Genomic DNA, 24937 nt, shown 5'->3' on the forward strand with positions numbered 1-24937 from the left:
GGTAGGCCAAAGGAAACGGTATGTACGTAAGTGAGAATTTGCTGCACAAAGAAAAGATCCACAATCCCCTGAGCCATGTCAGTGAGACATAGATAGAAGCCAGTCCTTCACTGAACTGAGCAGACCTAATGAAAAATCGTAAGTCAACAAGTATTAGGTGCACATGGCATGCATTATAAGTAACGTGGAATAATTATATCCTGGCCCTTAGCCTTAGAAAGCTTGGAAAGGCAAGTTTATCCCAGATGAAGCTGTCAGAGAATAGTAAATAGTAAGTCATGCATTGTTATAGAGAAGTAAACAGAATGGCGGAGCATTAAATAGAAACTTAAGTACTTACCCTCGTAATTGATGAGCTGTGATCTTAAAGAGCTGAATGGTACACTCTGCATATCCCCCAGAAATTGACTGACTTAAAACTGCGGAGTTGTGTTTTCTCCTGTAACTCTCTGTACAGATGATGTATGTTTTGACTCCCCGTATGGAGAGAATAGTTACAAATTTGGGAGTTAAATTTTCTGCCTTCTCAGTTTGCTTTCTGCCCAATTCATAGGATGAAGAATCCCCACCTAAGGGCCAAACTCGCTGAGGTGTTGGAAGCAGTGATGCCCCACATGGATCAGACCCCAAATCCCTTGGTATCCAGTGTGTTCCACCGGAAACGTGTGTTCTGCAACTTTCCCTATGCATCCCACCTTGCAGAAGCTCTAATCAAGGTCTTTGTGGACATTGAGTTTACAGGTAAAGCAGTCTAGAACCAAGAAACTGATACATCGCTGATCAGTTTTTAAATGTCAGGAAAATATCATAAGCCATCATTTATTGAATACCTACCATGTGCTACCCTTGATGCTAAGTGCTTTTTTCACATTGTTTCCTTAGTCTATCACCATCTGGAAAGTTTTACTGTATTATCCCCATTTACCTATGAAGACATGGATGCTCCAAAAGATTAAATTATTTGTTTATGTCATACAACTGAGTGGTAGAATCAGGTCTCTCTCACCTTAAAAAAGAAAAATGCATACTGTTAACAACTTTACTATAATTTTTGATAGAATCATACTCAAATAAATTAGGCTGTCCAGTTAAAACCCCGGCTTTATTTTTCTCTGCCTCAAAATTACAGAATGGTGGATAATGAGACAATGTGCTGATTGAGATATTCTTTTGTCTTATCCAGACGGTCTAACTCTTGTACAGTTTAATTGTTAGATTAAGAATAACAGCAGGCAACATTCCCTTTCTCTCATGCCCTTTTGAGCTGTAACCCTGAGATGCTATGTCTGAGTAAACAGTACCCCCTCTCAACTAGTAAACAAGATATGCAAAGCAGTTAGTTAAGACCCCTTTTAAAGGGGACGTCCTACCAGCCAGTGATAAATACAATTAACATTAAAGAGACGTTTAACACTTTACTGACTGTTTTTCCATATTTGAATTTTGACTTTGTTACTTGCTTATCTCTGAGACTTGGTTTCCTCATTTGTAAAAGGGGTTGAAGTGATGGTTGAGGCAGTGTATGTAAATCTTTATAATATATAAGAAGTTGCACAATAAATCATTGCAGTTATCTCATTATACAGCCACTATGACCCTTTGGTTGTAATATTAGAGGGTGTATTATAATTCCTGTTTTATTTTATGAGGAAGTGGGAGTTGAAAAAGAGTAAGAGACTTGCATTAAGTGGAACCAGAAGGAAAACCTAAGTCTCCTGACTCCAAATCCCATGCCTCTTCTTTATTATATGACCCAACCTGTAGAGCTCTGGTGATACCTCTGGCATGTCAAAAGCAGTATAAGCCTCAGATTTTTAGCTCCTGGCCTGATTTTTCAGAGTAATCAAGAACCAGTTGGAGGCTTCCCTGGTGGCGCAGTGGTTGAGAATCTGCCCGCCAGTGCAGCGGACTCGGGTTCGAGCCCTGGTCTGGGAAGATCCCACATGCCGCGGAGTAACTGGGCCCGTGAGCTACAATTACTGAGCTTGCGCATCTGGAGCCTGTGCTCCGCAACAAGAGAGACCGCGATAGTGAGAGGCCCGCGCACCACGATGAAGAGTGGCCCCTGTTTGCCACAACTATAGAAAGCCCTCGCACAGAAACGGAGACCCAACATAGCCATAAATAAATAAATAAATAATTTTTTTTTTTTTTTTTTTTTTAAAAAAGAACCAGTTGGCCACACAGTTGGGATGCTATCCATGAAGACTGTGGGGATTGCTTTTAGTAGCCCATCCTGCACGTGGCCGGCCCTGCCACCATGGCCAGCTCAGAGGCCTCGTTCAAAGTCTGATAAGTAGTCTACGTTTGGATATGGAAGCATTTGTTTCCCTTGGCTTTTATTTTGCAGCTCAGTCCTTGTCCTCTTCTGAGTACTGTATCGTTTATATGTCTCCCTCTTGTTCTGTCGGTAAGGAGATAAGCAAACACTTGATTATGATTCTAGGCCTTCATAAACTCCCACGGCAGGTCTTGCCGGTAGCCTTGACACACTCAGAATTTTTATAAAATGGCTACACATAAACATAAGCTCTTGCCTTTTCTCTAATAGCACCACCTCTGCTGATGTTTTGCTCTTACCTTACTCCAGGAGACCCCCATCAGTTTGAGCAGAAGTTTAATTACCGCCGCCCCATGTATCCCATCCTCAGGTACATGTGGGGAACAGATACCTATCGAGAGAGCATTAAGGTGAGAATGTTTTTGGTGAAACCAAAGTTGAGTTATCTGAGTTTTGCTTCACATAATCCCCAGTGGGTTGTGATTCAGTACTAAAACGTTTATTTCTTGGGCTGGGACTTACAGGATTTGGCTGACTATGCCTCTAAGAATTTAGAAGCCATGAATCCCCCACTTTTCCTCCGCTTTCTTAACCTGCTAATGAACGATGCCATCTTCCTTTTGGATGAAGCCATACAGGTAAAAAAACACAGATTTAACTGCCCTTATGCCATCATACATACTTTTTACCTCTTAGTCATAATAGAGCAATCCTTATGCTAGCAGTCCCCTAGTACCAGTCTTGGACACAAAAATTTGCAAGTAGTAATGTACCACCAACCTTGCCCTTGTAGAGTTTGATAGGTATTGTTCCATTAGAGACCAAGACCAAGGGCCTTATGAGCTAGGATGATATTTTGGCAGAGTGGAAAAGAAAGTGTGAAAGGCCAAACTAAGGTACACTGGCAGAACTAATCAGTCTAGCACTACAAAAAGAAATCAGAGGATCTTCATTCAGTTAGTGGCTTTCAACTTTCTTCCATCCCAAGACATCAGTAACAGTGACTGACCAAGGCAATGATTCTTAGCCCTCTTTCCTAAAAGATTCTGACTTTTATACCACTATTTGGAAAAAAATCTCTGGTTTGGGTTATTTTTTCACATAAAAACTCCAAGTCATTAGTACTCTTCATCTGTCCACTGCCTCCCAAATCTTTAGCTATATCTGAAACAAGAGTTTTACAAAGTATACACCTGGGGGCCTCTCAGTTCCTTCAGCTTAACCCTCCCTTGTGGAGCTGCTTATTGCTCCTATAAAAACTTCCCTTAGGACTTGCCTGTTGGTGCAGTGGTTGAGAGTCCGCCTGCCGATGCAGAGGACATGGGTTCGTGCCCTGGTCCGGGAAGATCCCACATACCGCGGAGCGGCTGGGCCCGTGAGCCATGGCCGCTGAGCCTGTGCGTCTGGAGCCTGTGCTCTGCAGTGGGAGAGGCCACAACAGTGAGAGGCCCTGCATACCGCAAAAAAAAAAAAAAAAAAAAAAAACCTTCCCTTATCTGCGACAGGTGTAAGATAGGACAGTGACCCAAAGGGAGACAAAGCAGGTAAATCATGAGGGTAGCCTGTTGGATAGCCCACACACTCCTCGTATTGATTAGCAATCTCCCACTAACTTGTATTTAATTTGTGAGAAAATGTTCCTGTTTTGTTCATAATCCCATACTTGAAGATTTTAGATCTGTTGCCTTAGAAAACAAGACCTGTAATAGACATTTCTAAGCAAGACCTATGTGACAGAATGACACAGACAGCGTTTTCATGGGACTGTAAGTTTAACATGCTTGCTACAACAGCAAGAATGGTGAGAGGTAGAGGGTTTTAAATATTTATGGTTCTCCTTCCAGACATTTTGCATACTTAATAGAGCTTTGTTTTTTGATAAGCAGTTTTGGGGGGTGGTGGTTTTTTTTCATCTTTAATCTTTTTTTTCCCTGTAGCCTGTTTGCTTTTACCAATATTTCATATAGTATTTATCCTCATTTCTATTTCATAGACTATATAATTTCCAGGGGAATTACCCATAAGTCTACCCAGGCTGAAACAATTTTTCCCACAATTTCTTTTTTATCTATTTTTGTCTATTTTTCGGCTTTTTTTTTTTTTTTTTTAAAGTCTGTGCCTTGCAGCATGCAGGATTCTTAGTTCCCCGACCCGGGATCAAACCCATGTCCCCTGCATTGGGAGCATGGAGTCTTAGCCACTGGACCGCCAGGGAAGTCACCCCACAATTTCTTTTTAAACTTCAGCCCTGTGCTGAGAAATAAAGCCTCATGTCTCTTAGGTAGTCCATGGTTTTCCCAGCTTAGTGGACTATATTTTAAATAGGACCTCTTAAATATCATCTTCACTTCAATACACTTTGTTTTCTGATACCTTCCACCTCTGATTTCTGCAGTATTTGAGCAAGATAAAAATTCAACAAATTGAGAAGGACCAAGGTGAATGGGACAGTCTGACTCCAGAAGCCCGCCGAGAGAAGGAGGCTGGCCTACAGATGTTTGGACAGCTGGCACGTTTCCATAACATCATGTCCAATGAAACAATTGGTACCCTTGCCTTTCTGACATCAGGTAAGTATACAACACACTGCTTTCCCAAAACATGCAGTGGTTAAGATCTGCTTCATTTGAGGGATCAGCCCACTGAGACTCTGGTGACAGTATCCTCCTCCACAGTCTGAGAGGAAGTGAATCACTAGAGAAGCTTCAAAAAGAATGATGTTGTCCATTGTTGACATGGGAATGAGGAAATGGTCATCCTCACACAACTTCCAGAAAGCATAAGTTAGTATCATTTTTCTTAAGGACACAACTTAGCCATATCAATATATCTGGGGGTGTTTGTGTTACCTGAAAAAAATATTCTTGAACTCTGGTTAAATGTGGTAGATCAAACAGAGATATTTATCTCTACTCCCTCTAGAGCTGCATTGTCCAGTTCAGTAGTCACTCGCCACATGTGGCTCTCAAGCATTTAAACTTTGGCTTGTCGGAATTGAGATGTGATGTAAGTAGAAAATACATACTGCAAGACTTTGTATTTAAAAACAAAGTAAAACCTTTCATTGATAATTTTTATATTGATTACATATGAAATGACAACCAAGGATCACCAGACATTTGAGGAAATCCTCTAATGTGAAACACAGATAATAGATGAAAACTCTTTAAAACAGGGGTCCCCAACCCCCAGGCCGTGGACCAGTATCGGTCCACAGCCTGTTAGGAACAGGGCCGCATAGCAGGAGGTGAGAGGCGGGCAAGTGAGCGAAGCTTCATCTGCCCCCCATTGTTCCCCATCACTCTCATTACCACCTGAACCATCACCCCACCCCCACCCCCGGTCCTTGGAAAAATTGTCTTACACGAAACTGCCGGTCCCTAGTGCCAAAAAGGTTGGGGACTGCTGCTTTAAAATATCTTTATAATCTCAGAGGTATGAGAGAAGATACAGCATACATAAAACAGAAACAAAGAGGCAATACAAGGGATTATGCAAAGAACAAGAAGGAGCTCTTGGATATTGAAAATATAACTTCAGAAATTTTGAAAAGTCAGTAGAAGGGTTAGAAGATAAATTCAAGGAACTCTTCCATGAAAGTAGAACAGAAAAAGAGATGGAAATTAGAAGACAAAACAAGAAAATAAAGGATCAATCTAGGAAGTGTCAAAAGAGAAAAATTGAAAGGACGTTATCAAAGAAATAATACCCCCCAAATTCCCCAAAACTAAGAGAGTCTAAATTAAAAGGAGCCACCAAGTACCCAGCGCAGGGAATTTTTAAACCCCCACACTAATGTATATCATTGTGGCATTTCAGAAAATCAGGGTAAAGAGAGTATCCTAAAAGGTTCCAGAGAAAAATCAGGTCGTGTACAATGGTTTAAACATCAAAACATCTTTGAATTTCACAGCACTGACGTTTGAAGCTGGAACACAGTCCTGATGGAAAATATCTTTTCAGCCTAGAATCTTACAGCCAACCAAACAATTTTACCCTGTTTGAGGGTAAAATGTAAGGACATCTTCAGACATGAAGGTATCAGATTTACTTCCGGTGTACCCTTTTTTGAGAAGCTACAAAAGAATAAATATACTCCATCAAAATGAAGGAGGAAAGTGGAATCCTGTAAGAGAGATGCAAAGGAAGTTCCCAGGCTGATGATAGAGGTAGCTTGTATGACCACCACACCATAGGCCTATAAAACACGGAATCCAGATTGGAGTGATGAATGGAAGCGTCCAGAAAGAACATCTCCAAAAACTATTTTTGAGAGTTTTACATTTCTGGTGGAGAGTTTAGAAAGATTTAATGATAGGTACTCTGAAAATAAGTGGGGGAAAAAAAGTATTAAAATGTATATATTGGGACTTTCCTGGAGGCACAGTGGTAAAGAATCTGCCTGCCAATGCAGGGGACACGGGTTCAAGCCCTGGTCAGGGAAGATCCCACATGCTGTGGAGCAGCTAAGCCCATGCGCCACAACTACTAAGCCTGCGCTCTAGAGCCCGCAAGCCACTACTGAGCTCGCGTGCCACAACTACTGAAGCCTGCACACCTAGAGCCCATGTTCCCCAGCAAGAGAAGCCACTGCAATAAGAAGCCTGTGCATCACAACGAAGAGTAGCCCCTGCTCGCTGCAACTAGAGAAAGCCTGTGTGCAGCAACAAGGACCCTTGCAGCCAAAAATAGTAATAAATTTTTTAAAAAATTTTTAATTAAAAAATACATTATTTTAAAAATAAATTAAAAGTATATATTACTTTATATATATAATCATTAGAATACTATGTGGCTCTGCTGTATATGATATTTACATAATCTTAATGACAAAATCTAAATTATTTCACCAAAGATTTGTTTATATATTAGGGGAATTTGTATTTGGGGAAGAGGGACAGCAATGAGAGCTAAACTCTCATCAGTAGTAGAGTCAACAGATAATGACTAAAATTGAAAAATTAAGAGCCAGCAGTACTAAGCAAGCCTTATACTACTTGGCTTGTTACACTTGGTATTTATTTATTTATTCATTCATTCATTCATTCATGCCATGACCTAGCAGTTCCTTACAAATTTGTTGTAGGAAGTAATGTCTACAAGATAGGTACACAGTGAAATTCATCAGTTAGTGAAATGCTTATAATAGGAAAAAATTGAAAACAATAGTAATGTCCAGCAATAAAGATAGAGTAAATAAATAGCTCATGGTGCAGTCACACATTGGAAAACTATGTGGCCATTAAAAAGGGTATGAATCGTCACTATCCTATAGAACTTTATGTGATGGAAATGTTCTATAAATCTGGACTGTCCAATACTATAGATACTAGCCACATGTGGCCATTGAACACTTGAAATGTGGCTAGTGTATCTGAAAAACTGAATTTCTAATTTAATTTTAATTAATTTAAATAGTCACATGTGGCCAGTGGCTACCATGTTGGACAGCACAAGAACCTGTATTTACTGAAATGGTAAGGTATTTACAATATCATTAATGAAAAAAGTAAGTTACAGAATATGTACAGTATGATAACATTTTGTTTTATAAGTGTAATATGTATGTAAATATGGACAGAAAAACTAGAAGCATATATTAACAAAATGTTAACAGTGTTTACATCTGAGTAGTAGTTTTTATGTTTTGTTTGTTTGCTTTTCCTTGTCTAATATTTTCTAATATTACTGCAATGAAAATGTTTTGTTTTTTGCGGTACACAGGCCTCTCACTGTTGTGGCCTCTCCCATTGCGGGGCACAGGCTCTGGACGCGCAGGCTTAGCAGCCATGGCTCATGGGCCTAGACGCTCCGCGGCATGTGGGATCTTCCCGGACCGGGGCACGAACCCGTGTTCCCTGCATCGGCAGGCGGACTCTCAACCACTGTGTCACCAGGGAGGCCCGAAAATGTATTTTAAAAAATAACAGTCCCGGGCTTCCCTGGTGGCGCAGTGGTTAAGAATCCTCCTGCCAATGCAGGGGACACAGGTTCAAGCCCTGGTCCAGGAAGTTCCCACATGCCGCGGAGCAATGAAGCTCGTGCGCCACAACTACTGAGGCTGCGCTCTAGAACCCAAAAGCCACAACTACTGAGTCCTCGTGCCCCAACTACTGAAGCCCACACGCCTAGAGCCCATGCTCTGCAACAAGAGAAGCCACCACAGTGAGAATCCCACACACCGCAACCAAGAGTAGCCCCCACTCACCACAACTGGAGAAAACACACACGCAGCAAGGAAGACCCAATGCAGCCAAAAATAAATAAATACAATAAAGTAATTAATTTTTAATAAATTTTTTAAACAAATAGCAGTCCCCAGAGGTCTCCATGTAAAACTCTAAGACATTGTAAGTTGAAGATTGTTAATGGATTGAGTTTTCACAGACTTTGGCTTTTTTTCCAGAGATCAAATCCCTCTTTGTGCATCCTTTCCTGGCTGAGCGCATCATCTCCATGCTGAACTACTTCCTGCAGCACCTGGTTGGCCCCAAGATGGGGGCCTTAAAAGTCAAGGACTTCAGTGAATTTGACTTCAAACCCCAGCAGCTCGTTTCAGATATCTGCACCATCTACCTAAATCTTGGGTACCTGAGATTTAATTGGGCAGGCCAGAGGCCTTGCTCATGTTTTAACTGGGGGTTTTGACAGTGCAGTGACTAGCTGGTAATTATGTGGAAATAGAAAGGAAATGGTTTGTTTCAGTTGGCTGATGAAGGAATCTTCTATAGTTTTAAATAATGAGATTTTGTACGACCTGTGGGACATTATTTGGAATTTCCAACATTCTGCCTTGATCTGTGCAAAGATAAACTTTACTGATTGTTGCATTGTTTGGAAAAGCAGTATATTTTTAAGGTCATGAGATACTAGATAAGACTTCCTTCCTAAAAATTAGAAGAAATCATTCTATATCAAAAGAACATTCATGGTATATAAGTGATGGGGAACTTTGTTCCTCAACCCATCTGGTATTGCCCTCTTTGACCTATCCTCTGATGCTCAGTTTCTTTCTGATGCTGACCTTCTAGGGATGAGGAGAATTTCTGTGCCACTGTGCCCAAGGATGGACGTTCCTATTCCCCAACTCTCTTTGCACAGACAGTCCGAGTCCTGAAGAAAATAAATAAGCCTGGGAATATGATTGTGGCTTTCAGCAACTTAGCAGAGAGAATCAAGGTAAGGAGGAGAATAATTTGCTTATTAACATGTTCAATAAAAATCATGTCAACTCAGCCATTTTGCTTTTTTACCCAATTTGAGGGGGGAAAAGAGTATTGCATTGAGAAAATATAAATAGCTGATTCTTCCTGATTAGTCAATAGCTAAAACTACCATATTCTTTAATAGTACTACTCTTTTCAATATGAGGGTGAGAACAGAAAAATAATTTAAGAAGCTTCTACTAAAAGAAAAGAATTTACAGATTTTTAATAGGCTGTTTTTATGAAAACTTCTCTGTACAGTGTTACCAATAGATTTGAAAATCTATGATATTAATGCAGAACTTTTTAGAATACAATTCAAGATTAGTAGCTTTTAGTCACTGATTTTTATTGATTTTTCTCTGTTCTCTCTATTTGTACTTGGTAGTTGGCTTATATAGGAATGGCCATACATTTTAAAGATTAAAATACTGTATTGTACTCAGCTAATCCCTTTCGTTGGAGCAGCTTCATTTGCATTTATGAAAAATTATGGCATGGAGTCTAATGGAAAACCTTCCCAATTGATAACAGTCTTCCCTTTGTTGAGTTACTTATGTATTGAATTGCGCTTCATCTTTGCCTAGAGCTTAGGCAGATGGATGGCTGAGGAACTAAAGTTCAATCAGATGTTGAAGCCACTTTTATTTTATTTTATTTTATTATTTTTTTGTGGTACACGGGCCTCTCACTGTTGGGGCCTCTCCCATTGCGGAGCACAGGCTCCAGACGCTCAGGCTCAGCGGCCATGGCTCACAGGCCCAGCCGCTCCGCGGCATGTGGGATCTTCCCGGACCGGGGCACGAACCCATGTCCCCTGCATCAGCAGGTGGACTCTCAACCACTGCGCCATCAGGGAAGCCCCTGAAGCCACTTTTAAATTCCCATACCTGTTTGTACCTAAAACCGGAGACTGCTTTTCATACACAGACTGCATGAGTAACTCTGTAATTATACAAATAATAACCCCCTCCAACCCCCACCCCTTACAGCCAGGCTGTTGTCAGAAAGATGGATGTTGTGCATGATGTGGTTTTTTTCCCTGTTAACATTTAAATCCATTTCTGGTCATGGCTGCTAGCGGCTAAGCCAAACTGAAGATTCAGAGTTGGCACTGAATGTTAAATTTGCTCCTATAGTATCCATATTGACTTGTTTAGAACATAAAGCTGAGAATTGTTACTGTTGCCGTAAAGGGTTACTAACAATAACCCTTGAAGATGAAGGTATAGTCATTGAGCATTTTGAGTTCAGCTGCTTCTGTGATTTCCCCGTAACTACCCGGTATTTGTGCTCAGTCTCTAGCAGACCTCCAACAACAGGAAGAGGAGACCTATGCAGATGCCTGTGATGAGTTTCTGGATCCCATCATGAGCACACTGATGTCTGACCCTGTGGTGCTGCCGTCTTCCAGAGTCACTGTGGATAGATCCACCATTGCCAGACATTTGCTCAGGTAAGCCAGTCCCCAAAAGCAGCCTCAAGAGTACAGGTGTACATTTGTCTGCTGTCATCTTTTACTCCCAGTACAGTACTGTGCACCCAATAGGTACTCCACATTGTTGATTTATTAACGTATTGTGTTGAGGAGGCATTTTGGTAGAAGTATATCACTTGATTGTTAAGGATTTCAACATCCAAAACAAGACACCTGTTGAGAAAATGCTGGAGCTAACCTTACCTCTTCCTTCATCAAGGAAATAATTTCTATCAATTATAAAATATGTCAACCTGGAGTACAAGTTGACTTGAAATTGTTTTAATTTTACTTTAGTTGTAAAAATATAAAAGACAGATTGAAAAAAAAATTCAGATTTTACACTCATCATATGGGTTTACCCACATTCTGCTGCAGCTGTTGGACTCAGCCATAGTGATTACAAGTTTTCCCCAGCCTGCCTACTCTAAGTGCAGCATTAGAAAGAAATGGGTACTGAGAGTCTGCATATTTAAAATGAATTTATATAAGTTGACCCAGATCTAGGGAAATAATGTTTTTTAAATATTGGAAAAAAGGATGTTCTACTTGATGGTATTTGGTATTAAGCACTCACTATATGCATGATGCTGTGCTGGGTAGTATGTCTTTTCCAAAGTGTCAGTGAGAATTTATATTTTTATCATGGCTTCAGAATACAGAGAGAAGGTATATCATCTTACCTATGAGGAAGCCATAATCTGCATTTACTTGAAGAGCAATCAGCTAGCTAAATCCAGTGTTAGCCTACAAAGCTTTATCCCTTAACACCTTATACTCTTTCAAGAGTCTGTCAGTAAAACTACAAACAGCTCTTTATGCTGACATGATTGTTATAGGGTCTCTGTCTTGGGGAAATGGAATCAAATACCATCTGAAGAGCAATGTTGAGATAAAGTTTGTTAATCGGAGAGACAAAGTAGCTAAAAAATCTGCAAAAAAAACACAAAAAACCTCCCAAATCACTCTCTCTCATCCCATTCTTTCTAACCTCAAGTCAGCACTTGATTCAGAATCATAATACACTCTAGCTTCAGTCTCAAGATGAGATGCCTAGGTATTCTCTTTTTGGCTGAAGATGTTAGAACTTACGGAAATAACCCCATTTCTCTTTTTCTCTTTGTCTCAGTGACCAAACAGATCCCTTTAACCGTAGTCCCCTCACCATGGACCAGATCCGGCCAAATACAGAACTAAAAGAAAAAATCCAACGGTGGCTTGCAGAAAGGAAACAACAACAAAAGGAGCACCCTGAATAAATACTGTGACCTAAACAAACCAAAAACCAACCCCAGAGTGTAGATAAACAATTGTTTGTGGTTTCTCTCTTTCTGGTTCTGTTCCTTTCCTTTTTCTTGCTTGCTTTTTTTTTCTTCACCCTTTACTAAATTAGAGAACTGCCCTTTCTTAAATTATGATAATTAAAATTCCTAAGAACTTTACAGTGCTCCTAGCTTGCAGGAAGTTATAGCATCACCACGTTTGGAAATCATCACTAATTTTTACCCTTTGTTATATCTCTTCCTGTTCTTTCTTCTTCTTCCTTTTCTTACCTTAAATTACCTTAACTTCAACTACTAAAACCTCCTGCCACCTTACTATTTCTCTTCAAGTACTGCTCAAACATCTTTGGTGAGCACTGCTTTTAAGTATATGATGTCACATATTTCAGTGACAGCTGATATCAGAAAGTCCTGTGTTATCAAGGCATTTACTAGACTTTATGACCCAGACTTCAGCCCTTTTCCTTGTTACAGCTCTGCAATGTTACAGAATAACATTTTGTATAAAAGCAGATACCTTGATGTTTGAGTAGATTTTTGAATAAGATGAAAGATGACATGAAAAAAGGAATCTTATGCAACTTCAGTTGGTAGCTCTTAGTTTTGTGTTATCTTGTAACTCAAAGATACCTTGGAGGCCAAACACTCCCCCATGGAGTTGTCATAACCACAGAAAATTTAGCCGTATAATATTTTTAGGAGGATTGGTAGAACAAATTTGCAGTTTTGACACTTTATTCAGAAAATTCCGAGGTGAAAAAAGAAGGCTGTTGGGCCCTTTTCATCTACTGGAAATCAAGGACTAGGCTTGATTAGAAAAGTTAGGCAACAAATATTGTGACTATGAAAAATGTCATTTTAAGACACTAATATCAGCAGTATATATATATATATATATATATACACACACACACCCCTACATACACCATGTACATTTTTATATTGGTCTAGTGTAAACAGAGTACCACTTTATATTGTCTCTTCCATGGTAAGATGTATGCAGTGTGTGGCCATGTTTACTAACACTTATTCTAGACAAAATTCTGAGACTGTAAAATGTATATAGTTAACGTTTGTTTGGGCTTATGACCTGACTTCTAAGAGCTGCTTCTAACTCAGCCTTAGGTCATCAATTAACAGAGCAGGAATTTGAGCACAACCTTGTCCACAAACCATTTTAAATACCCACTTAGCCCTATGTAGTTAGTAGATGGATGGGCCCCACTTTTAAAAGTTGAGCTTGAGTTCCCTACTCAGTTGTGCAGCTTAACATGCTGAGTGAGGCACATTCCCCTATGAACTGTCTGTATCACTATCCCTCCAAGCCCGAAAATATAACTAACAAGAAAAGTGGTATGATCTAGAAACAGGGGTCATTGCTTCATTTAGAGGATATTATTGTTAACCACGGCCTCTTTCAAATAAGATGGTTGTTTTACGGTAATCCAACACAAGTTGTTATAAGCAGTCCTTGATGTGTTTTTGATGGTATCAGCTGGAAACCCTCAAGTCAGAGGGCACTCCACACTAGATATAAAGTAGATGTTGCCTGTTGCTGTGCTTATAAATGAAAAAGGCAGTCTAGGACTCTCGCAAATGCCAGAATGTAAGATAGTAATTCAGTATGCTCCCTGGGCCTTTAAGGCATGGGTTGACAGGATTTATTTTCTTAAAATGAGCTTCATTTCATATTTATTATCCTCCTTTACTTCTCTGAGAATGAACTGTATAAAATAAGCTTCAATTTACTTGCATTTATCTTCCAAATCCAATGTAGTAGGATATTTTCATTTTTAAAAGAAGTGGGGAAAAGACCAGAGTTTTATAGGAGAAAATTGGAGGAAAAAACGGGCACAAAACCTCAGAAGGCAGCTGTTCCCAGCAGCTTTCTAGTTAACAACCTCTATGCTGCCTCTTGTATCTGTGTCTATTCTACTTCTGTATTAAGTCTTCAGATTGTAAGCCTTTTCTGGCAAGGTGTTTTGTTTTGTTTTGTTTTTTTTAAATCTCTTTTCCTGAAACTTTTTATGAATGGCTATGGCACCGTTAATGCTGCTGAATATCTATAAACTCATCACAAAGGCAAGTGCGTAGCTTAAGGCCACTATTGGTAAGGAAACCAAGTGTCCTCTGTGCCTTTTTCCTTTCCTTGAAGTAATTTAAGACATCCCAAAAATGAGACTAAAAAATTATGATCGTGGTACAACATGGTGCATATGTGCACTCGAAAGCTTAAAGAGGGCTTGTGTTTTCTGGAACTCAGAAGCAAGCTCTAAATCTATTAGAGCAGACTTTCTGACATACCTAGTTTTATGTGTTGGCTTTGCTAGCGTATGATAAGAAAGTGAAGACTCTTTAATCAGCTCTAGTATTGCTTACTAAGAGGGTAATACTAAACTTGGAAAATTAAGTAGGTTTTATCAAGCAATCTGGGTTTGTTTGTTTTTAATATAGTTTTTAATGGATATGTGAAAAGTGAAAGAAATGTCAAAGGTTTTTTAATGGTGAAGGTGCCAGTTGCTATTTGGTATCACACTCTACAAAAGCTTAATTACTTTATTTGATGCTGGTTACTAAGCAGCCATTGCACAGAGCATAAGTCTACTGGGTGCCTTTACAAGCCAGAGGCTGATGCTGCACTGTTGATGTCATGTGAGGAAATAATGCACATGCTCTAACTGCTTGGAAAAGAAAAAGAACCTAGAAACAAAAAAAATGAAGAATAAAACGACAAAAAGTTTGATTGAAATAAAACTTGATCAATGTAACTATTTTGGAACATTCCAGGGAGGTTACTTGTCATACTTGCCTGGGAGTGTTTGTTCAAAGCTTGTATTTAATAAATGAACATCTGACTTAACAATCTTTGTTATCACTGCCTTTATTACAGTATCAAAAGCTAGTGGCGGGACTTCCCTGGTGGCGCAGTGGTTGACGGTCCGCCTGCCGATGCAGGGGACACGGGTTCGTGCCCCGGTCCGGGAGGATCCCACGTGCCGCGGAGCAGCTAGGTCCGTGAGCCATGGCCGCTGAGCTTGTGCGTCCGGAGCCTGTGCTCCGCAACGGTAGAGGCCACAACAGTGAGAGGCCCGCGTACCGCAAAAAAAAAAAAAAAAAAAAAGCTACTGGCAGTTCCCGAAATCCCTCTGAAAACTTAGAGGGCTCTGAACTTTACTTTTTTTTAAAGGTCTTATCAAATGCGTGGTCTGGCTGACCTAACCTGCCTTACCAGGCTTCTGGACCCTGGAGTTATCTTCAGATGAGTCTCAGGGCATGTTTCTTCCTAAGCAGTTCACTTTTGGCTTCACTTTTCTTCATCTAGCCTAAACCCCAGGTCTTTCATTTTAATCATTCACTGTCAAGTTCCCCTTTCTTGCCCCTTGTTTCTGCACCTCTGCTATGCAAAACCTCAGCCCAGATTAACCCAACCATTTCCCTCTGCTCCAATATCCCAGCTACAGGGTACTGTTGGAGAAAAATGACACAATCTTTAGAGTGGTGTGACCAACAACCCTTCTGTGTGTCCTTAACTTCAACAGCTATTCCAAACTTTAACTTCTTTCCTTAGATTTTTTTCCCACCCTCCCACTTAACCTTCACACTCAGAAGACCTTGCCTTCTACTTCATAGATTTCAGAATTTCCACTTTCAAACTTCCCTTCCATCATCACATCTGTGGAAAAGGCCCCACAGTTTCAAGGCTAATCCCTCCAACCTTATTTCCAGCCTCATCAGGAATCTTGTCAATCCCGCTTCTCGATCTTCAATCTCTCCCTTGAGTTTCATATCTCATATTTGGTTTTCTGGCTGCTATTCCTTTATAGCCATATTTCTTCACTCTGGCTTCTATCCTAATTGAAACTGCTCTAGCTAATGTTTCTATATTGCTACATTAACTTCCTCATCCTTAATTTTACTTCTCTGGAGCATCAGGCAACTGAATCACTCCTTCACTGAAGCGCTGTTACTGATATCACTCCTAATTTTTCATTCCACCTCTAACCATTCCATCAATCAGAGTTTTACTTCTACTCAGGCTTCCCCGGGTCCATTACTTATTTTTCTCATCAAATGCCACATCCCTACGTATATCTTTCCTTCCAGTCATATTAACTATAAAGTTCAACTCCGTAGGACACAGCTGTTCTGTTATACATCAACCCAAGCATCTCCTTCTCTAGGAAGTCTTTCCAGATCAGCACCACGCCTAATCCGATACTAATGCCTCTTCTCTGTTTACATTGCAACCTCATCAGATCCCAACTCTGCCACTCACTAGCTACTGTGGCCATTTACCAATGCCAGTCTTAAATGGGCACACTACCTAACACACGGGCTTTCTTTAACTTCCAAAATGCCTGACAGACTGGAGGCCCTCAGTAAATGTGATTTTGTTCCTTATATCCCCATAGTTCCTTGCGGCTGGTTAGGGAATTAGGGGAATTGGATTCCAATCCTAATACAGGATGCGGGGGAGACCAGGATTACAAAAGATCAACTAAAGGCAATGGGCTAAGTCAGCTGACAGGTTGTATGGCGCCTGCTCCGCCCCTAACTTTCCGTGTTTGACCTAGGACCCTCTCTGCCTTTGTAAGACGATCATGTTGGCCTAACTTGCCCCGTTCTCTCTGAAAAGCTGCAAAAGCACCCTGCGCAAAAAAAAAAAGTGGAGGTCTGCGCCACCGCAGGGCGCATGCGCCATCCCTCCTCGTGCCGGCCTTTCGGACTTCCCTGAGCGGCTGCCCCAAGAAATGCCTGTTTCCCTGCGGAATTCCGTTGTTTTTTACGTGCCCTCTGGTCTCATCTTCTCGTACCCGCTTTCTCATTTGTGACTGAAGAAAATGAATTGGCTCACTGAATTCCGGAAAAATACTACGACACCTAAATATCTTGAACCGGCGCGGAAAGGGGAGGCCTGACCTTGGAAGCGGAACGGGGTCCTGCGGCAGGTCCTTCCGGGAGGGTGACATTCAGCCGGCTAGTCGGCGCGACGGGCTTCCCGTCTTAGAAGCATGGCCCAGTTTGTTCGTAACCTCGCGGAGAAGGCCCCGGCGCTGGTCAGCGGTGAGCGCGGCAAGAGCCCGCCGACGCGGGTACCCGGGCGGGCGGAGAGGCCTGCGAGGGCCCGAGGGGAGGACGCGGGAGGCGGTCGCCCGAGCGGCCGGCGGGAGCAGTGGAGGGCACGGCCTGAACGGGAGCGGCGTTGGGGGGGGGGGGGGGCGCAGGAGGCGGATTGGCGGCTCTTCTCTAGCTTTTCGTGGCTCTTCTTTAGCTTTCCGCTGGCCAGGCCTGCGGCTTGGGTTCTGTCAACAACCTAGAGATTCTGAATTCTGACCGCAGCAGCGAGCGGAGGGAGTGTGCTGGCAGCCGGGGTTGCCCAGCAGCCGCCGCCATGACGCCCTTCGACCTCCACGAGGAGGAATAAAGAGGGGATGACTCCGCTAGTAGAGCGTGGGAGACGGCAGGCAGAGACACATGAAAGCACAGAAGTGCGGCCGCATCAGCCTGTCTGCTTCTCAGTGGAGTATGTGGAAGTCTGCAGAATTTTTAAGGATGGGTGACCTTGGGAACGTTGCCTTTGTATTCTGTCCTGGCCAGATTCTGAGATACTTTGCCTTTAATCTAAGGGAATTTTTAGGGGAAATTACGAACGAATATTCCTCTCCCGATAAGCATGGGAAGGGATATTTGTAAGCAGCAATGTTTATTACCATAGGTTAGCGTTCGTGGGGATTTTCTGTTCGAAAAAGCTGGATGTATGCTTACTGGTAGAACACTGTATTTCAGAACAACCTTGAGTAGTCGGAGCCCAGGGTAGTAGTCTTATGTCAGTAAATATTTCATTTGTCTGCTGGGTAGCAAGCTATTCATTTTATCCCCGTAGTGAGATCAGTTAAGTAGACGGAAGCTTCTTCGCTGGATGTGCTGTATTCTATTAAGTGGTTGAAGCGCAGATCTCTGAACGGCTTTCGCTCAAATTTTCTTCGTTGTCTCCTCCCTTTTCTCCATCAGCAGTCGAGCAGTGAGTTACTGAATGCTGACAGTGTCAGATACTTTAAATACTTGATCCTCTTCTCCTACAGAACCCCACAGTCCACTACTATTATAAGTTTACACACTTTACCAAAGAACTTAAGTTTACAACTTGACTAAGATAAAGCTCTACATTTTTACATAATACAAGGAGAAGGAATAGTGGCTTGATTATTTGGACTTTGTGGATGATTTGAGGCAAATTTTTTTTTAATTTCAGGTGGATTTTTTTTTTTCTCCTACCAGCGCTTTCACATCTTTTCGGTGGTGCATCTTGGGGACTTGCAAACTAATTTTAATGATAATTTACAAAAAGAAAAGTAATATGAAAATAATTATGAAATGTATCAACCATTTTCTCTATTACTATGAATAATTGAAAGATATAGGTTGTTATTCTTCCAGAAGTACTCGGAAAGGAGAACTCATCTGGGGCCAGAATGTTAAAGTGGAGCTGTATTTTGCTTCGTAACTTAGTGTATTAAATGTTAATGTTAAATATCTAAAATATTGCTAACTGTATCTGTTAATTCTCCTGGAGGACAAAGAAGCTTACAGAAATAAGTAATTTTTATTCATCAAACTTCCCCGGAAAGGTCATAGAGTCTGGGTGTTTTGGGTTTTTTTGGTTTTTGGGTTTTTTTCCTATTAACTAAACTTGAGACTTTATTTGGTTCACCAGCTTTTCCAGTTAATCTCTTTCTGTTCCAGGAACCAATCCAGGGTACCACAGTGCAATGAGTTGTCTATCTCTCTAGTCTCCTGTGTGACAGTTTCCCAACCTTTCCTTGCCTTTCATGACCTTGACAGTCTCAAGATGTCTGTGTAGGTATCTGTCTAGGTATCCTTTAAAGATGTTCCCCATTTTGGATTTGTCTGGTGTCTTTGTCATGAGTAGTCTGGAGGTATGGGGCTGTTGTTGTTTTTTTCTTTTTCTTTTTTTTTTTTTCCTTTGGCCGCACCTGCTGCATGTGGGTTTGAACCCACACCCCCTGCTGTGCAAGTGCAGGGTCTTAACCGCTGGACCGCTAGGGAAGTCCCTGGAGCTATGGATTTTGAGAAAGAATACCACAAAAGAGAAGTCCCCTAATCACATATAATGATGTAAGTGATATCCATATAACATCACTGGTGAAGTTAGCTTTCATCACTTGGTTAAGGTAGTTTCACTAGGTTTCTCCTAAAGTTACTGTTTTTTCCTTTCCATACTGTATTCTTTAGAAGCAAGTAACTAAATTGGGGGAGGCAGGGGCAGGATTCTATCTCCTGTAAGAGGGAATATTTACATATATTTAAGTAGAATTCTAATGTGAGAAAGATTTGTCTCTTCTTCCCCATTTTTTTATTTAGTCATTTATTGTATGGACTCACGTACATTTATTTCAAACTTTGTACTTCCAGTAGTACAGTAGTATGTTATTTATTTTGTTGCTCACATTGTTCCAGCTTTGGTCATTGAGAACTGTCACGTTGGCACCTCTGTCCCTTCGACATTCCCCTTTACTTTCTGGTACTACAAGATGCTTCAGACTTTTTTTTTTTCTTCCCCTGCCGTGTCACATGGCTTGCAGGATCTTAGTTCCCTAACCAGAGATTGAACCCAGGCCCCAGCAGCGAAAACGCTTGAGTCCTAACCACTGGACCGCCAGGGAATTCCCCAGATTCATCTTATGTATCCCCTACCCCAGCCTTAGAATTAGCCATTTCTCCAAGGAACCCTAGTTCCTTTTTTTTTCTTTTTTTTTTTTTTGCGGTTCGCGGGCCTCTCACTGTTGCGGTCTCTCCCGTTGCGGAGCACAGGCTCCGGACGCGCAGGCTCAGCAGCCATGGCTCACGGGCCCAGCCGCTCCGTGGCATGTGGGACCTTCCCGGACCAGGGCACGAACCCATGTCACCTGCATCGGCAGGCGGACTCTCAACCACTGTGCCACCAGGGAACCCCCACCCCCAGTTCCTTTTATTGGACAATTGTATTTTGAAACTAAGATCTAGTTACTGGATATGTTCTTTGCCACTAGACTATGCTACTCATCCCTTATTCATGGAACGTAAGTTCCAAGACCTCCATAGATAGTACTGAATTGTATATATGCTGTTTTTTCCTACACATGCATACCTATGATGACGTTTAATCTATAAATTAGGCACAGTAAAAGATTAACAACAATAACTAATAAAACAGAACAATTAAAATACTGCAATAAAAGTTATGTGAGGGGGGCTCTCAGAATATCTTATTGTACTGTACTCACCCTTCTGATGAGTGAGATGTTATAATGCCTACATGATAGGATGAGGTGGGGCAGATCAGGTAGGCATTGTGACACAGCATTAGGATGGAACAGGGACAGCACGAAATTTCATCACACTATTCAGAAAGGCACACAATTTAAAACTTATGGATTGTTTAGTTTTGGAATTTTCCATTTCATATTTTCGGACAGTGGTTGACTACAGGTAACTGAAACTATGGAAAGCAAATTCACAGATATGGGGGGACTGTTGTACTAGAATATCATTGCCTCTAGGCCCTCTCAGTGGACAAGGAGGTGTGTGCGTATAGGTATTCCTCTACTTAGAATAAAATTACGTACCAGTAAACCTATCACAAGTTGAGAATATTGTAAGTCGAAAATGCATTTATTACACCTAACCTACCAAACATCATAATTTAGCCTAGCCTACCTTAATCGTGCTCAGAATACTTACATTAGCCTATGGTTGGGCAGAATCACCTACCACAAAGCCTATTTTAGAAAACAGTGTTGAATATGTCACGTAATTTATTGAGTACTGTACTGAATATGTCACGTAATTTATTGAGTACTGTACTGAAAGTGTAAAACAGAATGGTTGTGTGTTGGTTGTTTACCCTCATATCACATGATAGACTAACTGCAGCTTGCTTGGCATTGCCCCGCATTACAAAAAAGTATGGTGGTACCCACTATCGCTAGCCTGGGAAAAGATCAAAGTTCAAAGTATCATTTTTACTGAATGTATATCACTTTCACACTGTAAAGTTGAAAAATTATAAGTTGAACCATCAAAATTTGGGTACCATCTGTATACTCACCCATGGGTGTGTGTATACGCGCACACACACACACACACACACACACACACATACACATACACATATATGACCATTGAACAGTTTGAACAATGTGGGGATTAGGGACGGTGACCCCCATGCAGTTGAAAATCCAAATATAACTTTACAGTTGGCCCTCCATATCGACAGTTCCACATCCATGTATTCAACCAACCTCAGATCATGAAGTACCGTAGTACATATTTATTGAAAAACATCCACATATAAGTGAACCTTGCAGTTCAAAGGTCAACTATAGTTGTTTCTTATTGATCAATCTGTATATAAAACTAAACATGGATTCATATTGAATGTCTCCAACTCTAATCCAATACCACAAGGGTTGTTCTTTTCTTCCACATCTGTAACTTCCCTCTCTTAACAGTGAGAAACCTGGCTCCCATCATCCACCATTCATTTACTTACATTTTGTTCATCCCTTGTATACATGTAAAGCAGTTTCAAACTTTTTAACCTGAGAAACAAATTTACCAACTAAAGTACAGTGTTTGTGTACATTGTACTGATTTGTTTGTTTATAAAGAATAATATATCTGTATGTTGAAGATAATTTTAAAGACTGTTGACTGTTAAACAAGATTTTGTTCTCTTTGATAGCGCCGTCTTACAGGCGTTGGCATTTCTATTTAGAACTATCTGTTAGAGCTTTGGGTCCGCTTAAAGATTTACCCATGGCCCTAAGCCAGAGGATGATGGAGATAGTAACTTTAAGAGTAGTGAAATACCTAAATACAGGCAGTTAATAATAGGGAAAGTACCAGGAGCTTTGGGTTATCTATCTTTAAACAATAGACACTTTATGGATGTTCGTGTATTTGTTCTATTTTTGTCATGCTGTCTTGTAATTTTTTTAGATAAAATACCTTTTCTTTTGCTGAAATCACTACCATAGTCTCACATCTACCCTGGTTGTTAAACTTTTTTTTTTCTTGAAATAGTAAATACCTTGAGGAATTTCAGCTTAATAACAGAGTTAAGTTTTGGCTGCTCTTAACAATACATGTAGGCTTTATTTTCATTATTTGTGGTATTTTGAAGGAGGAGCAGCTGTGCTTTTGTTAATCCAGCACATATTGATGAGGATACCAAAAATGAGTACTAATTGGTATAATTCCATCTGGATTTGTGGCCAGTATAGTGACAAGTTTTAGTCTTATTCTTAAGGATGCCATTCTACAGAGCTCCTTCCCTCCCCTTCTGCACCTCTTCCCTCCAAATTTTTTGGTCTCTACAAGACAATATGGTTACATTGCTGCTGTTTTCTTGTTTTTGAACACAACTTCTAGTAACTTTATAGTTAACTAGATTTGCCATTCATAAGTGAAGTACTAGTACTCTGGTACTGGCCACTAGTGAAGTCCTGGCATAATTGAATGTGCTTATAGCTTCCTGCCTGATTGAACTGCCCTGTGACACAGGTGTTCTGCATCTTTAAAAGCCTCTGGTTTCCAGGGAGCAGCTTTAACTTTTCACACCGGGTGCACATTTGGTACAAGCATTGAATGAATGTGATGCATGAATAAATATTTGTGTCCAGCCCACACATCTGCTTCTTTCGGTCTCTAGTGAGTTCATCCTGGTTTTTTGTTTTGTTTTGTTTTCCAGCTGCTGTGACTTACTCGAAGCCTCGATTGGCCACATTTTGGCACTATGCCAAGGTTGAGCTGGTTCCTCCAACCCCTGCTGAGATCCCTACAGCTATTCAGAGCTTGAAAAAAATTATCAATAGTGCTCAAACTGGTAGCTTCAAACAGCTTACAGTTAAGGTAACTATGGGCTAAATGAAAACGGATGTGCATAAAAGAAAATGTCTCCCCTTGGGATTTTTCTATTGTTTTGATTAATATATGTATTTTTCAGTGAGGCTGAAACCGACATAATGAGAGATAATCTCTTTTTTGACTGTGGAGAAAGATACTTTGTAATTTTGTCATCTGGGTTGAAATAATTGGGCTATTTTATGTCTTAGTTTCCTATTAATCTTATAACAAAGAAGTGATCATTGTTACTGGGCAGCTTTTTTTTTTCTTTCCTATTTGTTTAGTGTACTAAATAGAATGTCTTGCTTTGCTGATTCTGTACTTTTTTTGTCTGTAGTCCTAAAACTATCCCCGATTTGGCCAAAAGATCTCTTGGTCTATATCACAGTCAAGCAGCTAACACTCATGGAGGGTAAAAATACCAAAACCTAGAAGCATATAATATGATATGAAGGGTAGAGATAAAATCTAAAGACTTAAGAATTCTAAAGAATTGGAACTTGAGGACTTCCCTGGCGGTCCAGTGGTTAAGACTCCTCTGTGCTCCCAGTGCAGGGGGCACAGGTTCTGTCCCTGGTCAGGGAACTAAGATCCCACATGCCACTCAGCACAGCCCAAAAAAAAAAAAAAAAATTGGAACAAATTCACTTCTGGGTGCTAAAAGGAAAAGGCCCAATTTTGTTGTGGAAAGGTATTTTTTTCAACTGGAGTTTCAAGATCCATATTTGTGCTTGTGTGAACTGCTGTTTTCTGGAACTGTGTGTGTGTACTTTTTCTCTTTAGGGCAATAAAACATTGATCTGTGAAACTAATTACTGAATACTTGGAAAGAATTAAACCAAATAATAAATGAATAAAAATTACATCTAAAGGGGAAGATAGAGCCCTTCATCTTTCAACAGATTTTCTTTGGCCAGACAGAAATGTCTGTTCAGAGACTTGCCTTCCTATAGCCATCCTTTCATATGAATGCCCTGTCTAAATGTGGCAGCTATTTCCAGGATGTGGGTTGTTTTAGGGCTCATAAAGTGTCTCATAAACTAATAATGAAAGGGTTAAGTCAGTTCAGATCTTTAAAGAATGCTTTGAAAGAATTTATAAGCTCTGGCCTACTTACCTTACATAATTGAAAGTTCAAGGGTTCTCAGCAGTTAAAGTTAACATCAGTAATTCTTGACTTTGACTAAAACTCCCCTTTAATTTGAATAGCATCCTTATATTCTCTGTCACTTAATCCTGGAAAAGAATAGTTTTAAATATATAAGAAAAAAATGTACATTAAAATTTGTGCTTCTTTTTTCAGGAAGCTCTACTGAATGGTTTGGTGGCCACTGAGGTGTGGATGTGGTTTTATGTTGGCGAGATCATAGGCAAGCGTGGCATCATTGGCTATAATGTTTGAAGACCAATCTTTGCTGTTATTTGGGTGTTCTTGGACCGTGTGTGAGCAGACTGCTATTTGAATAAAATAAGACAATGTGTCAAAATCAGTGTTTTCTCTGTCAAGTATTACATGGAAGGTCACAATTTCTCTTGATATTAAGTTGGGTTGTCTTTTGCTTTGATACGTTAATACAGCTCTAAGTGCATGTCTTTGCTTAGCCTGCAATTGGAAAGGATAGATATGACTATACCAACCTGGTACATGTATATATGAGGATAGCATTTTACTTTGAAGGCTTGAAATAAATGATATTTAAGCTTAATTTTAGAAAAGTTGGGGAAAGGCTTTGAGAAAACAAGAACTTGTTCCAGTAGGAGAAAAATAATACCATGTGCCAAA

General features: G+C 40.5%; 2 protein-coding genes across 2 annotated transcripts in view; both read left to right on the forward strand.

Annotated features, from left to right (window-relative positions):
* The window catches only part of UBE4A (ubiquitination factor E4A), a 34926-nt gene extending 19817 nt beyond the window's left edge, over positions 1-15109 (forward strand). Inside the window, exons 13-20 of the mRNA XM_059068351.2 lie at positions 554-741; positions 2591-2691; positions 2806-2919; positions 4677-4851; positions 8688-8868; positions 9313-9460; positions 10785-10942; positions 12093-15109. Of these exons, the coding sequence (XP_058924334.1) occupies positions 554-741; positions 2591-2691; positions 2806-2919; positions 4677-4851; positions 8688-8868; positions 9313-9460; positions 10785-10942; positions 12093-12222 (1195 nt within the window). The 3' untranslated portion in view covers positions 12223-15109. The remainder of the gene's footprint in view (positions 1-553; positions 742-2590; positions 2692-2805; positions 2920-4676; positions 4852-8687; positions 8869-9312; positions 9461-10784; positions 10943-12092) is intronic.
* Positions 15110-16674: 1565 nt separating this feature from the next.
* On the forward strand, positions 16675-24641 carry ATP5MG (ATP synthase membrane subunit g). Its single transcript, XM_059068991.2, has 3 exons — positions 16675-17310; positions 23000-23160; positions 24458-24641. The coding sequence occupies exons 1-3, from the start codon at positions 17259-17261 to the stop codon at positions 24554-24556; spliced, it is 312 nt and encodes a 103-aa protein (XP_058924974.1). The 5' UTR covers positions 16675-17258; the 3' UTR covers positions 24557-24641.
* Positions 24642-24937: the final 296 nt, after the last annotated feature.

This window comes from Kogia breviceps, chromosome 7 (assembly GCF_026419965.1).
Source record: "Kogia breviceps isolate mKogBre1 chromosome 7, mKogBre1 haplotype 1, whole genome shotgun sequence".
Classification (NCBI taxonomy): domain Eukaryota; kingdom Metazoa; phylum Chordata; class Mammalia; order Artiodactyla; family Physeteridae; genus Kogia; species Kogia breviceps.

Bases quoted from the DNA above. Each gene is read 5' to 3' on its own strand.
- ATP5MG (XM_059068991.2), top strand. From the start codon at position 17,259: ATGGCCCAGTTTGTTCGTAACCTCGCGGAGAAGGCCCCGGCGCTGGTC. The intron at 17,311-22,999 runs GTGAGCGCGGCA...TTTGTTTTCCAG, and splicing joins GGCCCCGGCGCTGGTCAGCG to CTGCTGTGACTTACTCGAAG. The intron at 23,161-24,457 runs GTAACTATGGGC...TTCTTTTTTCAG, and splicing joins TCAAACAGCTTACAGTTAAG to GAAGCTCTACTGAATGGTTT.